At 42.5% G+C, this 13,072-nt stretch overlaps 1 protein-coding gene across 1 annotated transcript; it reads left to right on the top strand.

Annotated features, from left to right (window-relative positions):
- The first annotated feature begins 4,095 nt into the window (after nt 1-4,095).
- SLC30A1 (solute carrier family 30 member 1) lies at nt 4,096-11,714 on the top strand. The gene is made up of 2 exons (XM_045536452.1): nt 4,096-5,321; nt 6,930-11,714. The coding sequence occupies exons 1-2, from the start codon at nt 4,694-4,696 to the stop codon at nt 7,832-7,834; spliced, it is 1,533 nt and encodes a 510-aa protein (XP_045392408.1). The 5' UTR covers nt 4,096-4,693; the 3' UTR covers nt 7,835-11,714.
- Nucleotides 11,715-13,072: the final 1,358 nt, after the last annotated feature.

Genomic DNA, 13,072 nt, shown 5'->3' with positions numbered 1-13,072 from the left:
CCTTCAACAGTTTCTGCTATTATGTGACACTGCACCCAAGAAATTCGCAAATGCTTTTAATGAGCCTTTCTGTATGAGTGTCAGGGCCTTTATGTCTGTTTAATTTCCAGACATGACTAGAGAACTTAGATCCAGTTTTCAGCCTCCAAGAAAAATGAGTTTCCTTTTGCTGCTAGCCCTCACCTGCCATTCTTTAGCTTACCCAGCAAATACAAAAACCTAGGCAACTCCTGGGCTTCCCACTGTACCGTACGATTCTACTCTCCACGCTGTTCCTGTTTTCCCCTTTGCTTCCACGTGGGTTTCCTGCTCTGTTTCTTTCGTGTGGTTTCCCTTATACCTCTGAGATCTTTTGTGCTGTTTCTGGGCTTTATTACGGCATCGTTACTATTCTTTGTTCTGTTGCCTGTTCCTCTGAGATCAGCTAAAAAAATCAAACTTGGCCCTTATGTTGCTAGAGATTTCAGTTCATATTTGTAATAATTATTCAAGTATGTTCCAAAAGACAAACACAAAACCACCAAAACCAGATTTCCTCATCATTTTTGCTTTCAGATTGAACATTAGAAGTGATTTACTATCAACCAAAGTCAAATACAACCTGGTTTTCACATGGTTTTGTTCCTGTCTTGCCAAGCAAGGTACAGCTTTATACACTCCTGATTTTGATCACCCAGATTCAGAGGGATGTTTGTGTTTAGCAGTTCTTACAAGAATCTTCCCAGATTCTTTTAAACTTTCATTGAGAGCAAGGAGACTCCAGAGGGCTTTGAGATTGCAGAGTTTGTGGTAAGCACTTGACTTTCATTCAAATTGGCAGTCTCTTTCCAAAAGGAGCATTATTTTGTCATCTTTAAAGTATGCTGGGTTTAGTCAGTTTGGATAGGAAGCAAGTCATCAGGAGATTTCTCAAACATTAGGACGAAAAAGCCAAGCCATCTTACTTAACCTGGGGCTACAACCTCCAGGGGTGTTTGTACATAATCCTATAGTTTGCCTTCATTTTAATCCATTCCTTGCTGTATTAACACTATCCTAAGACAACCAGCTGAAAAGGGAAAAATTTGAGTCAAGTTACCGAAGTCTTTTGCCTATGCTAGGGGGAAAGAAAATTTGTTTGACTGAAATGTTTTTGCAGTTAGGTAAATGGTATTACTCTCTCTGGAGTGCATGATTATAACTTTTCTACAACCCAGAAAATATACTGCCCTGTCACCCCTAACCCCCTGCCAGGTTATGAGGGAATAATGCACATTGTCTGGGAAATGGCTTAGATGTGTACACAAAGTAGTTCTCAGAAGTGACTACTGAGTTGAGCCTAAGAGACTGTTTTTATATGGGTCTAAACATCTCCCAATTTAGTCTGTTTAGTTATTGAAGGATTGCTACCCTGTTTGTGAAGCATTCCTGACTTTAGCATCTTATTGATTCTTCTTGGGTATCAAATTCTTACATTTGAAGACATCAACTTTTAAAATAAAGTGTCACAGCAGCCTCCAGGGGAGGTCAAAGGGTCTTCCAACTACCTCCTGGACATTTCCATCAAGATATCTTGACTAGGCCGGGCGCAGTGGCTCACGCCTGTAATCCTAGCACTCTGGGAGGCTGAGGCGGGTGGATCACTTGAGGTCAGGAGTTCAAGACCAGCCTTAGCAAGAGGGAGACCCTGTCTCTACTAAAAATAGAAAGAAATTATCTGGCCAACTAAAATATATGTAGAAAAAATTAGCCGGGCATGGTGGCGCATGCCTGTAGTCCCAGCTACTCGGGAGGCTGAGGCAGGAGAATCACTTGAGCCCAGGAGATTGAGGTTGCTGTGAGCTAGGCTGATGCCACGGCACTCACTTCTAGCCCAGGCAACAAAGCGAGACTCTGTATCAAAAAAAAAAAAAAAAGATATCTTGACTCATAAGTGGCTCCCCAATTTCTATATAGGAGGGACTGGTTGGAAGGTTTGAAGCTGTGTTTACATACGATCAGAAAAATGTCAATTGGCCATATCAAAGGACAGGAAGTTGTAAAACTCAGTGATCTAGTCCTTAGTACTGTCAAAATCCAGACTTCACTTCAAATTAAGCACATTAAAAATGGAGCTCAATTCTTCCATTAAAACCAGGTCCTTAGCCCTTCCCTTCCCAACTTTCTCACCTGTTTAAGGCTGTATTTTCCTTGTCAAGTTAGAAATTTAGTGACTGTCTTTGTTCTCCTACCTAGCTTTTGCTTTCCCAGTACCCAATTAATCATCAAATTCTACCAAGCTTCCCTTCATGTCTTGGAAAACATTATGAAGACAAAACAGAAACAGAAAGCAAGGATCTGGCTCTCCAGTCTGGGGAGATGAGAAACACACCACATAAAGGGGGGAAAAATTATAGGAATAATAAGAACACCAAAACAATGCAAATAACATATCTTCAAATAAGCCTTATGTACAGATCTTTTTTTTTTTCTTCTTTTTTTTTTTTTTGAGACGGAGTCTCACTCTGTTGTCCGGGCTAGAGTGCTGTGGCGTCAGCCTAGCTCACAGCAACCTCAAACTCCTGGGCTCAAGTGATCCTCCTGCCTCAGCCTCCCGAGTAGCTGGGACTACAGACATGCACCACCATGTCTGGCTAATTTTTTATCTATATATTTTCAGTTGTCCATATAATTTCTTTCTATTTTTTTTTTTTTAGTAGAGACGGGGGTCTTGCTCTTGCTCAGGCTGGTCTTGAACTCCTGACCTCAAGTGATCCTACTGCCTCGGCCTCCCAGAGTGCTAGGATTACAGGCGTGAGCCACTGCGCCCGGCCCTTATGTACAGATCTTAACAATGGCTGGCATTGTGTTTTCTTGTAGCAATCTAGAGCAGCTGGGGTCCTTTCTCCTGTTCAGGGGCTGTGGTGAGGCCTTTGGGGTCCAGCTCAGGCCACTCTGATGATTCCAGCCACCACATAACCTTAGATCATAAGCCTTTCCCTTCTGGATCAACTTATCTCCACCCATAGCACAGTGCATATATATTCAACCTAAACCAGTGTTAGCACAATTTATGAAGAGTATTTCATTGTGTTTTAACAATGCTATGTTTATATTTTACCTCCACCTGGACAAAAGCTCATTCCCCCTTCCCATAGCAACCAACACAGGATTCCACTGTTTGTAGTCTATAAATAAAATGTTACATCATAGAGCCTTAGAATTTTACAGCCAGAAGGAATCTTAAGAGTTTCATTTGTCCAACCCTTTATAAACCAAGAAACAGGTCTAGAGAGATTAGGGGACTTGCTCAAAGCCACACAGCTCGTTAGTCACAAGGCAAGGACCAGAACCCAGGTTTCTCCTGCTTGAGGTCTGTACCCGAAATTGTCCTTAGATAATCAGTGACAGAAATACCTGACCTTACACAAGGTCCCCTGGGGATGACGGTGATAGGGGCAATTTGCTTCACTAAAACATTTACAAAGATTCATCTGAGCCACTCGCAAGACCGTGTGGAGGACTAACTGCTCTGCTTGGCGCTGAGCAGAGTCACAAGTTAAGTGCGGCACTTGTTTATGAATCTGCCGGCCTCATCCCAGGCTCCTCTGACAGGCGGGCCCACCCAAGGGCCCCGCACGGAGGGGCTCCCCTCTCGACCCCTCCCTAGCCTCCGATCTGTCACACAGCCGCCGCCGCGCGGCCCGCCCCCACGTGGACTCGGCTCCGAGGATCAAAGTCTGTTTGCAGCCCGGCCCCGCAGGTGTTCTGGGGGCTATGATGACCCACAACGTGGGAGCCCGGACTCCGCAGCGCCAGCAAGGCCCCGGGCTGCCCCGCCTTCTCCCACTGCACGCGGCCCGCGCCCCCACGACGCCCGCCGCTGCACCCGGCCGCGGCCCCCAGGCCCACGCCCGGCTCCTGGAGGAAAGACCCCGCCCCCATCAGTTGGCGCCACGACCCCGCCCCCTCCCGCCCCTCTGAGCCTCCATCCAATAGAGAGCGCGGATGGGCGGGACGCGGCGGCTGTCGTGAGGGGGTTCTGACCAATGGGAAAGCGTGCCGGGCCTGGTGGGCGGGGCGTCAAGGCCTTGTCACGCTCGGGTCCGTGTGAAAACGGGGGTTCCGAGTGCAAAGCAAAGTTTTTTTGTAAACCGTCTGCAAAGGCGGGGGGGCGAAGAAGGCGCCCGAGACCGGGCCGAGTGCAGCTGCCGTGGCCGCCGCCTTTTTAGCTCCTCAGCTCCTCTGTCTGGTAGCAGCAGAGAAGACCAGCAAGGAGAGCTCGCAGATGCTCGGAGCCTTCTCCGCGCGGAGCTGCCGGTCGCCTTCGCCCGCCGCCCTCCTGTTCCTGCTCCTGCTCCAGCTCGTGGTGCCTCAGCTCCGAGAGCCCCTGCTCCCCGCCGCCGCCGCCCCGCTGTGGGTGTGGGGGCTGCCGGGGCTGAGCCGGGCCTCGGCCCCGCGTCCGAGCGCGGCCGCCTGAGGAGCTGCCCATCGCGGCGCCGCCGGCTGGCCGAGGGCGCCCACAGGCGCGGGGCTCGGCGGCTCGACCCCGGGCTCGCCCCCGTGCGGCCGCGGGGGCCCTCAGCGGTTTCCCGAGCGGCCTGACTCCGGCGGTGAGAGCCCCGCGTCGCCCTCCCGCCTCCGTCTCCGGGTCGCCGGCCCTCCGCGCCCCGCCGCCGCCGCCGCCGCCTCCCGAGTCGCCGGGCCGCGCTCGGCGGGCCGCTCAGCCGCAGCCATGGGGTGCTGGGGTCGGAACCGGGGCCGGCTGCTGTGCATGCTGATGCTGACCTTCATGTTCATGGTGCTGGAGGTGGTGGTGAGCCGGGTGACCGCGTCGCTGGCGATGCTCTCCGACTCCTTCCACATGCTGTCGGACGTGCTAGCGCTGGTGGTGGCGCTGGTGGCCGAGCGCTTCGCCCGGCGGACCCACGCCACCCAGAAGAACACGTTCGGCTGGATCCGGGCTGAGGTGATGGGGGCTCTGGTCAACGCCATCTTCCTGACCGGCCTCTGCTTCGCCATCCTGCTGGAGGCCATCGAGCGCTTCATCGAGCCGCACGAGATGCAGCAGCCGCTGGTGGTCCTGGGGGTCGGCGTGGCCGGGCTGCTGGTCAACGTGCTGGGGCTCTGCCTCTTCCACCATCACAGCGGCTTCAGCCAGGACTCCGGCCACGGCCACGGCCACTCGCACGGGGGGCACGGCCACAGCCACGGCCTCCCCAAGGGGGGCCGCGCCAAGAGCAGCCGCACCGGGGTCGGCGACCTCAGCGGGGCCCCCGGCGAGCAGGGGCCTGACCAGGAGGAGACCAACACCCTGGTCACCAATAGTAGCAACTCGAACGGGCTGAAGCTGGACCCAGCAGGTACGCAGAGAAAGTCGCCGCCGCAGGTGGTTGGGACCGGGGAGCCCAGACCCTCCTTGGCCCTCGGCGGGATGGCCCGCACGCCCCCTGGTGCCCGAGCCGGCCCGCGCCGCGCCGCCTCATTCGCGCTCCCTCCCGCTCCCTCCCGGTCCCGCACACGCCCGCCTCTCCGGGAAATTGGGCCCCCCTTCAGCAGGAGTGTAAGGAGTCTGGGCGGTGCGGGTGTGGTGGGATTTATGGGGGTGGGGGCTGTGAGTCTGGGCCTAGGAAAAGGGTCAGGAGGTGACCGGGATGCCTATGCAGTCCTAGAGACTCTTTTAGGTATGGTTATAATGGGATCAAAAATCCTTCCCAATTCAATTCCTTTGCCCTTTTGGGAAACGGAGAAAATCCCCAACTCGTCCTTAGTTGTTGGGTGTTGGAAACATTGCTCTGCCAAAGTAGTTCTTATGCCCATTGAACAAGTTTCATAATATTGCATTCACAGCATATCAACCTTGGTTAAAGGTTTCTTTTATAAACTGCAATGTATGTTTCAGCTAATTGACCCGCAATCCTGAAAATCATAGATTTAGGATCTGTCTGGGCAAGTTTAATATTTACTTCACTTAGGACTTTTCATAATCGTACCGAAATGAAAGTGATAGTAATTTTTTTCATCTTATATTTTTCATGGATGCTTTTCATTCTAAACATCAGTGCTGTTGAAGGAAATTTGGGAAAAAAATGTTGAAAGGAGACGGGAAAGAATCAACCAATGTCCTACTACCCAAGCTCAGTGATATTAACAATTTGGTGCATTTTCTTTCATTTACATTTATTTACTATATTATATCATACAACACAGACAATTTTCCTTTTCAAGTGCATGATATGTTAGTGAAATTCAAATTGTACGTTGAAAGGTTTAATGAGTGAATTTCCTCTCACTCCACCCAGCAAGGTGTCATGTCACTCCAAAGAAAATGAAACTGCTGTAGTGTGTAGTTCCTTTAGGAGATCAATACTTTTGCTTTGAAAGCTAGGGCAAGTAGTGATCATTTAGTTCCAACTTTTCTAATAGTCTCTGTGATTGTTGATTTGTCAGTTTTTAAACTGCCTCTACCAAGAGGCTTTTATATTCATGATAAAAGTTTAAAAGTTAAAACTGATTTTATTCTCAAGCAATTAACCTCAGCGACAAAGAGTGACTCGAGAGAGCCCAGTGTCAAATCAAGCATTTTATATTAGTAGACTTATCCATAGCTGCATTTAATTTTGGGTGATAGAGTTCAATTTTGTATTTTCTTTTGTATATGGCAAAAAGTGTAGCAGAATGTTTGCAGGACTGAGCCCTATAGAAAAGAAATACTTTTTTGGAGGTGTGTAGGAGAGAGGGTGGTTAGGAAAATGGAAAAGCAATATCATAATGACTTAATTTAACCCTGGCCATTATGTCTTGGATTGTTCCCAGAATGTCAATTTATATTAAGTTGGTCTGAGCACATATTTTTATTGTGCTTTATGAAAAAAAAGTTTTTCTTTCTTCACCACTTAGATGGAATTAGACTAGGATGTTTATATAAACACTTTAAATGTAATTGATACAAAATTTTTATTTCTTTGTAGATCCAGAAAAATCCTTAAATAATGATGCAGTGGAAGTACAAGTGAATGGGAATCTTATCAGAGAACCTGACCATATGGAACTGGAAGAAGATGACAGGGCTGGACAACTTAACATGCGTGGAGTTTTTCTGCATGTCCTTGGAGATGCCTTGGGTTCAGTGATTGTAGTAGTAAATGCCTTGGTCTTTTACTTTTCTTGGAAAGGTTGTTCTGAAGGGGATTTTTGTGTGAACCCATGTACCCCTGACCCCTGCAAAGCATTTGTAGAAGTAATTAATAGTACTCATGCACCAGTTTATGAGGCTGGTCCTTGCTGGGTGCTATATTTAGATCCAACTCTCTGTATTGTAATGGTTTGTATACTTCTTTACACAACTTATCCATTACTTAAGGAATCTGCTCTTATCCTTCTACAAACTGTTCCTAAACAAATTGATATCAGAAATTTGATAAAAGAACTTGGAAATGTTGAAGGAGTTGAGGAAGTTCATGAATTACATGTTTGGCAACTTGCTGGGAGCAGAATCATTGCCACTGCTCACATAAAATGTGAAGATCCAACATCATACATGCAAGTGGCTAAAATCATTAAAGACATTTTTCATAATCACGGAATTCATGCTACTACCATTCAGCCTGAATTTGCTAGTGTAGGCTCTAAATCGAGTGTAGTCCCGTGTGAACTTGCCTGCAGAACTCAGTGTGCTTTGAAGCAATGTTGTGGGGCACTGCCACAAGCCCTTTCCGGAAAGGATACAGAAAAGACCCCAGCTGTTAGCATTTCTTGTTTAGAACTTAGTGACAATCTAGAGAAGAAGCCCAAGAGGACTAAAGTTGACAACATCCCTGCTGTTGTGATAGAGATAAAGAAAATGCCAAACAAACAACCTGAATCATCTTTGTGAGTCTTAAAAAAGATGTTGATATATGACTTTTTGCTTTAAACTGCAAGAGGAAAAAGACTCAATTGAAATTCTAAGTTTGCCAAGTAGTGTAATTGAAGTACTTGTCTGGTCACACAGTTTAATTCTATTTTTGTAAGAACATAATGGGACTGCATAATAGAGTTCTATATTACAACTTTGTGATTATTAGTACAGAGTACAGCTATGCTGTAACAATTTTGGAAAGCCAGTTTTAACACTATGTTACATTTTTGTTTAAAGTAAGTATGAACCTTATATAACATAATGACATTTGATTTCCAGTTTTCCCGTGATAAAAATTAGGGGGATAAATAAATTAAAATTGTTACTGGAATTTCTCTGCTTTTCTTTTCCCCCAGTGTTATACTTTATTAGAATTATATTAATAATTGCTAGAACTGTAAAATCATCAGCAATTTATTTCCTTTAACATTTTAGGTAATATTTATGTGCCCTTTGAGATCATTCCATAGCATAATAGGAGCATATTTTAAGAGTGACTCATGGCTATTAGTAGGGAATAAGTTACTATTCTGTATTCTATATTGCTGAATATTAGTCTAATGAACAGTGAGATAATTAACAAATTGAACTGTAGTTTACACACAATAGGGCATATGAGAAGTAAGAGCAGGGATGGAAGTTTACCAAACTAAATACTTAGATTATTGTATATTAATATTCAGACCACATTTCTAAATTATTTTGAGAATTTCGACTCATTTTATCCTGCCAAAGTTAGTCTAAAACATGGACATGTTCACCAGCATTACTTTCTTTCAAAGATTGGTATAGAAAGAAACGTTGAGCTGAAAGTTTACTCACAAAATATATAAATATTTTTAAAGATGTTAACTTAGCATCTAATAATTACATGCTAAATGCAAGCTATTAATGTAATTTTTTAAATTGTGGATGTTTAAAAAAAAAAACTTTTCAAAGTTAAAGTCATTTCATGGTGACCAGTCATGAATGGATTTTAAAAAAGTTTTCCAAGCACAACCAACAATGCTTGTGCTTTGCCAAGAGCCACTACCTTGAAAGAAAAAAATCAGGAAGTTAATGCAATTTGGATATTAAATTCTTAGAAAACAAAATTAATAAAGCATTCTATAAGTCATCCTGTCTTGACATTGCTTGGATCTTCCAATAGTGGCTTATTTTGCAAGATGCCACCTATCTACACAGGAAATTGTTCTTGGCTATTTCATTATTGCTATAGATTTCAAATCCAACACAAATATTATTTGAGGATATTTAAGTTATATTTTTCTTGACAGAGGGGTTATGCTTTGTGATAAGAATGTAGACTTTTGTCCTCAAAGGGATGGATATTAGCATCAGTTATCATGTATAGCTCTATTTTTCTAGAAACAAGATATTCTGACTACTTCAGTAACTTTTATAGCTGACTACTTTTGGGATAGGCTACCTTTTGGGATTTGAAATAATTCGTTGTTTAATGGGTCAGGAGATGAAAGTGTTGGAATTTGACAGTTACTTTTTAAAGGGATGGTCTTTGTGGTGTTTTGTTTTTCCTAATATAAGCCTGTTGCTGGCAATGGGCCTATTTAAAACAGCTGATTTTTCCAATGAGAATGTGGTAATTTTAGGAACGTAGTTTGTAAGTTCACATTTACTATAATGGGCCAAAACCATAACCTGCCAGTTCTGCAATACATCTTGATCTTTTAATATTCTTATCTGCTATTGTATAATTCAATTCCTAAACTGATAAGTTACCTTGAATTTTGCAAAAAGGTTTGGGTTTCTTTTTTGAAAAACATCATTTGGGGGATCTCATTATCTGGGTAGATGAGAAAAAGCTGTGAATTGTACTTATCATGTACATTCCTGATTTAACACTTTATAGAACATTTTATTAAGATCTGAAAACAATATTATATAAGCATTTTGGCAATGATACAATAGATAACTGGTTAACTATATTACATTCATTGGGGTTTTCTTTACAAATGCTCTATTTTGGGTCTGTGTTTTAAAGGAGGTATAACATCTAAATATAAGACATCAACTGAATGAGGATTTTAAAAAATGGTATATAAGCATGGGACAAGGGCTATGGTTTGTTTTTTTCAAAAGTGCTTTGAAGATAACAGCCTTTAGGTTTTAGTTATTTCACTTTTCATAATTTTTAAGTAGCTTATATGTAACAAAGTGGTACCATAAGATTTTCTTTTTTCAAAGGACTTTGTCATAGCAAAATCAGTGGGCACTGACTCACCTTTTGAGTTTTAGTGGAGAATTTATTTATTTCTTTACAATGCACTTTTAACCCTTTTTAGCTATATTAGCATAATCTTTAAAAAAAAAAAAGACACGCTTTATATTTAAATATTGTTGGGATTTAAGTGTCAGTTCCAAAGTAGTTTATTCCTTTTTGAAAGAAAATGAGGGATATATCCTGAATTATTAGACAACTTAAAACCCAATATTTAAATATGCTGTTTTATAACACTGCATCAGTTTTAGGAGTTGCATCTCTCCTGCTGGCTCTTTTATATTTGAGCAAGATCAGCATAGAATATGTGTTTAGAAGGTTGTCTGTTGTGTGAGTTTAGTGAAAAAGAGGTGCTGCATGTACCTGAATTAAACTGATCAGAGTTTTTCCCAAGCCAAATGCAGCCTTAGTGATGAGAGATTTGATTCTCCATTGTCACTATGTAGCTTGGATGATTGTTTAGTTTTTTTTGAAGGGTACCTGCATTGTAAAAGTATGGACTTGAACCTGAAAAGCAAAATCCTTAAAAACCTTGCTATGTGTGTTTTAATGTTTTAGAAAACAATATGTTGAATAACTAAGGTATGTAATTTGAATAGGAAAAATTTCCATCAAGTGCACCTTGGCAAATCAGTAGGTAGAAGGCTATGTTAATATGTTTGTGTCTTGTTAACATCCTCAGTTAATTATGAATTTTTGAAAGTTTTGAGGGAAAAGACCTATGGAATCTAATGTGAAATATTTAGTAGGTTAACTGGTATTGAGTTGAAGATTTTTACTGTTTATAAGCAGATAACATTTGAATGATAAAAATGTCATTAACCTGCTGTCTTAAGATGTTCACACAAATACAGAGAGTAATTCTACAATATAAAAATATTTATTTTAATACTGAGTTTCAGTTAAGTCATAAAACAGTGTTAAAACTCTTGGGAAGGTAGAGGGATTTTTGTTGTTTTTTAAATCGAAACCATGTCATACAGTGTTTCACCATCTATGAAATGGGAATTGTAATAGCACTATTTTGATGTAGCTCTACCAATATTATGTGGTGATGCTATTTTGTTTTACTAACAAGCTCTGGAATATTTAGCAGTCATTTTCACTGGCACAAGAGCCTTTTGTATGTTATTCAATTTAAACTTTTAAACCAAAAATTTTATGGTCCAGTGTCTTTGGCAAAAAGATGCTGGAGGGAATGTAACATACAATTAATGTGTGGTTATATATAAAAAAGACACAAATTGCCATGTTATGGTTCTGCCTTGAAACAGCACAATGAAGTATATCAGTGTATTCTGTGATTCTTTATGAAACTTCCATATTGTGTTGTTTTTGTGTCTGCTGTTGCCTGTCCTTTGGACCAGATGTGGCGCAATTAAATGCAGTTATCATCTCATTAAATGCAGATGCAGATAAAATGTCTTTAGTGCTGCAACATTTTACTTAACTTTTTGTATGTTTTATGACTGTGTGTTATTTTCCAAAGCTGTTCCTACCTCACCATGAGGCTTTATGGATTGTTATGTATTATAAATGTTCTATATGAGACAGACTACTGTGTTTCTTCTCATTTATTAAAAGTTAAGTAGAAAAATAAACTAATTTTAATATCTACTTTGTTTGTCCATATGGCCTCCACTCCTATACTAGGCTGGGTTATGTAGAAGAGGGTTGGATTTCAGGTATTGAAAGGGAAATTGCAGTTTGACACAAGTGCTACTAGTGTGCGGAGTGACTGGGTTACAAGACAGTGGTGTAGAAAAAAACAAATAGAAGTTGAAAGAGTAACACTGCAAAGGCTCACTAATACAAAATACTCAGTGGCTGTGAAATGTTTTTTGGTTATAAGGATTGAGCCTATAGATTATGTAGTTATGGTTAAGCTGTTTGTGATACAGTGATTTTATATATACATATACATGTATAATACATATATAGGTTTTTGTCCATGGTTACTGGCTCATAACTCCCAGAGCCCTTGTTTACAGTCTTTTGCTATAATGTTGGGGTGCTTTAGGCCTCAGGAAGCAGAATCTCTGACCTTCTGTCCTTTCACTTGCCCAAGGTGAAATCTGATTGTGGGTCAAAAGACCCTCATTCCAGAGGAGGTCCTGCTCCATACCCTAGAGAAAGGAATCCTACTCAGAGAGGTCAAGAAAAGTCTAAACAGACAGGCCTTGCTGGGTTTAGATCATGTGCTTTTTGTTCAATCACATTTCTACACTGTTGTCAATCATGCTTATGTAATGAAGCCTCCATAAAAACCAGAAGGACAGGGTTTGGAGAGCTCTGGGATAGCTGAACACATGAAGGTTCCTGGAGGGTGGCATGCCCAGGGAGGGCATGGAAGCTCCGGGCCCCTTCCCCCATACCTTGCCCTGTGTATCTCTTCATCTCTATTCTTTGTAATGTAATTTATCATAAACGAGTAAATATCAGTGTTTTCCTGAGTTCTGTGAGCTGCTCCAGCAAATTAATCAAACCTGAAGAGAGTCATGGGATCCCCAACTTGAAGCCGGTTACAAGTTCTGCAGATCTGGACTTGCAACTGGTGTTGGGGGCAGGCGGCAGTCTTGAGTACTGAGCCTTCAACCTGTGGAATCTGATGCTCTTCTCCAGGTAGATGGTGTCGGAATTCAGGAATTAAATTGGAAGATACCCAGCTGGTGTCCGCTACTTGTTGGTGGGGAAGACTCCCCATATTTGATCACAGAAGTTGTCTTTTCTGTCGATGATTGTTGTGGTACAAGAGCAGAGAAAAAACACGGTTTGGGTTTGTCCTGAACGCTGCTTCTTTTTGTCCTTGCTATTTTTTATTTATAAGCGTAGTTGGTAACAAGTATTATTATTTTATACCTACAAATCATCTGAAACTATTAACCCAAGAGTTAGTACATTAGTGTGGTTATATGAGCCTCAGGATGATCACAAATGTAGCTTCTCATATAAAAAATTTCTTGAAAGAACTTGTA

This window comes from Lemur catta, chromosome 23 (assembly GCF_020740605.2).
Source record: "Lemur catta isolate mLemCat1 chromosome 23, mLemCat1.pri, whole genome shotgun sequence".
In the NCBI taxonomy this organism is placed as follows: Eukaryota; Metazoa; Chordata; class Mammalia; order Primates; family Lemuridae; genus Lemur; species Lemur catta.
This window is presented reverse-complemented; position numbering and strand designations above follow the sequence as displayed.

Coding starts and splice junctions, on each gene's coding strand:
- SLC30A1 (XM_045536452.1), top strand. CDS start 4,694: ATGGGGTGCTGGGGTCGGAACCGGGGCCGGCTGCTGTGCATGCTGATG. Junction 5,322..6,929: donor GCTGAAGCTGGACCCAGCAG/GTACGCAGAGAA, acceptor ATTTCTTTGTAG/ATCCAGAAAAATCCTTAAAT.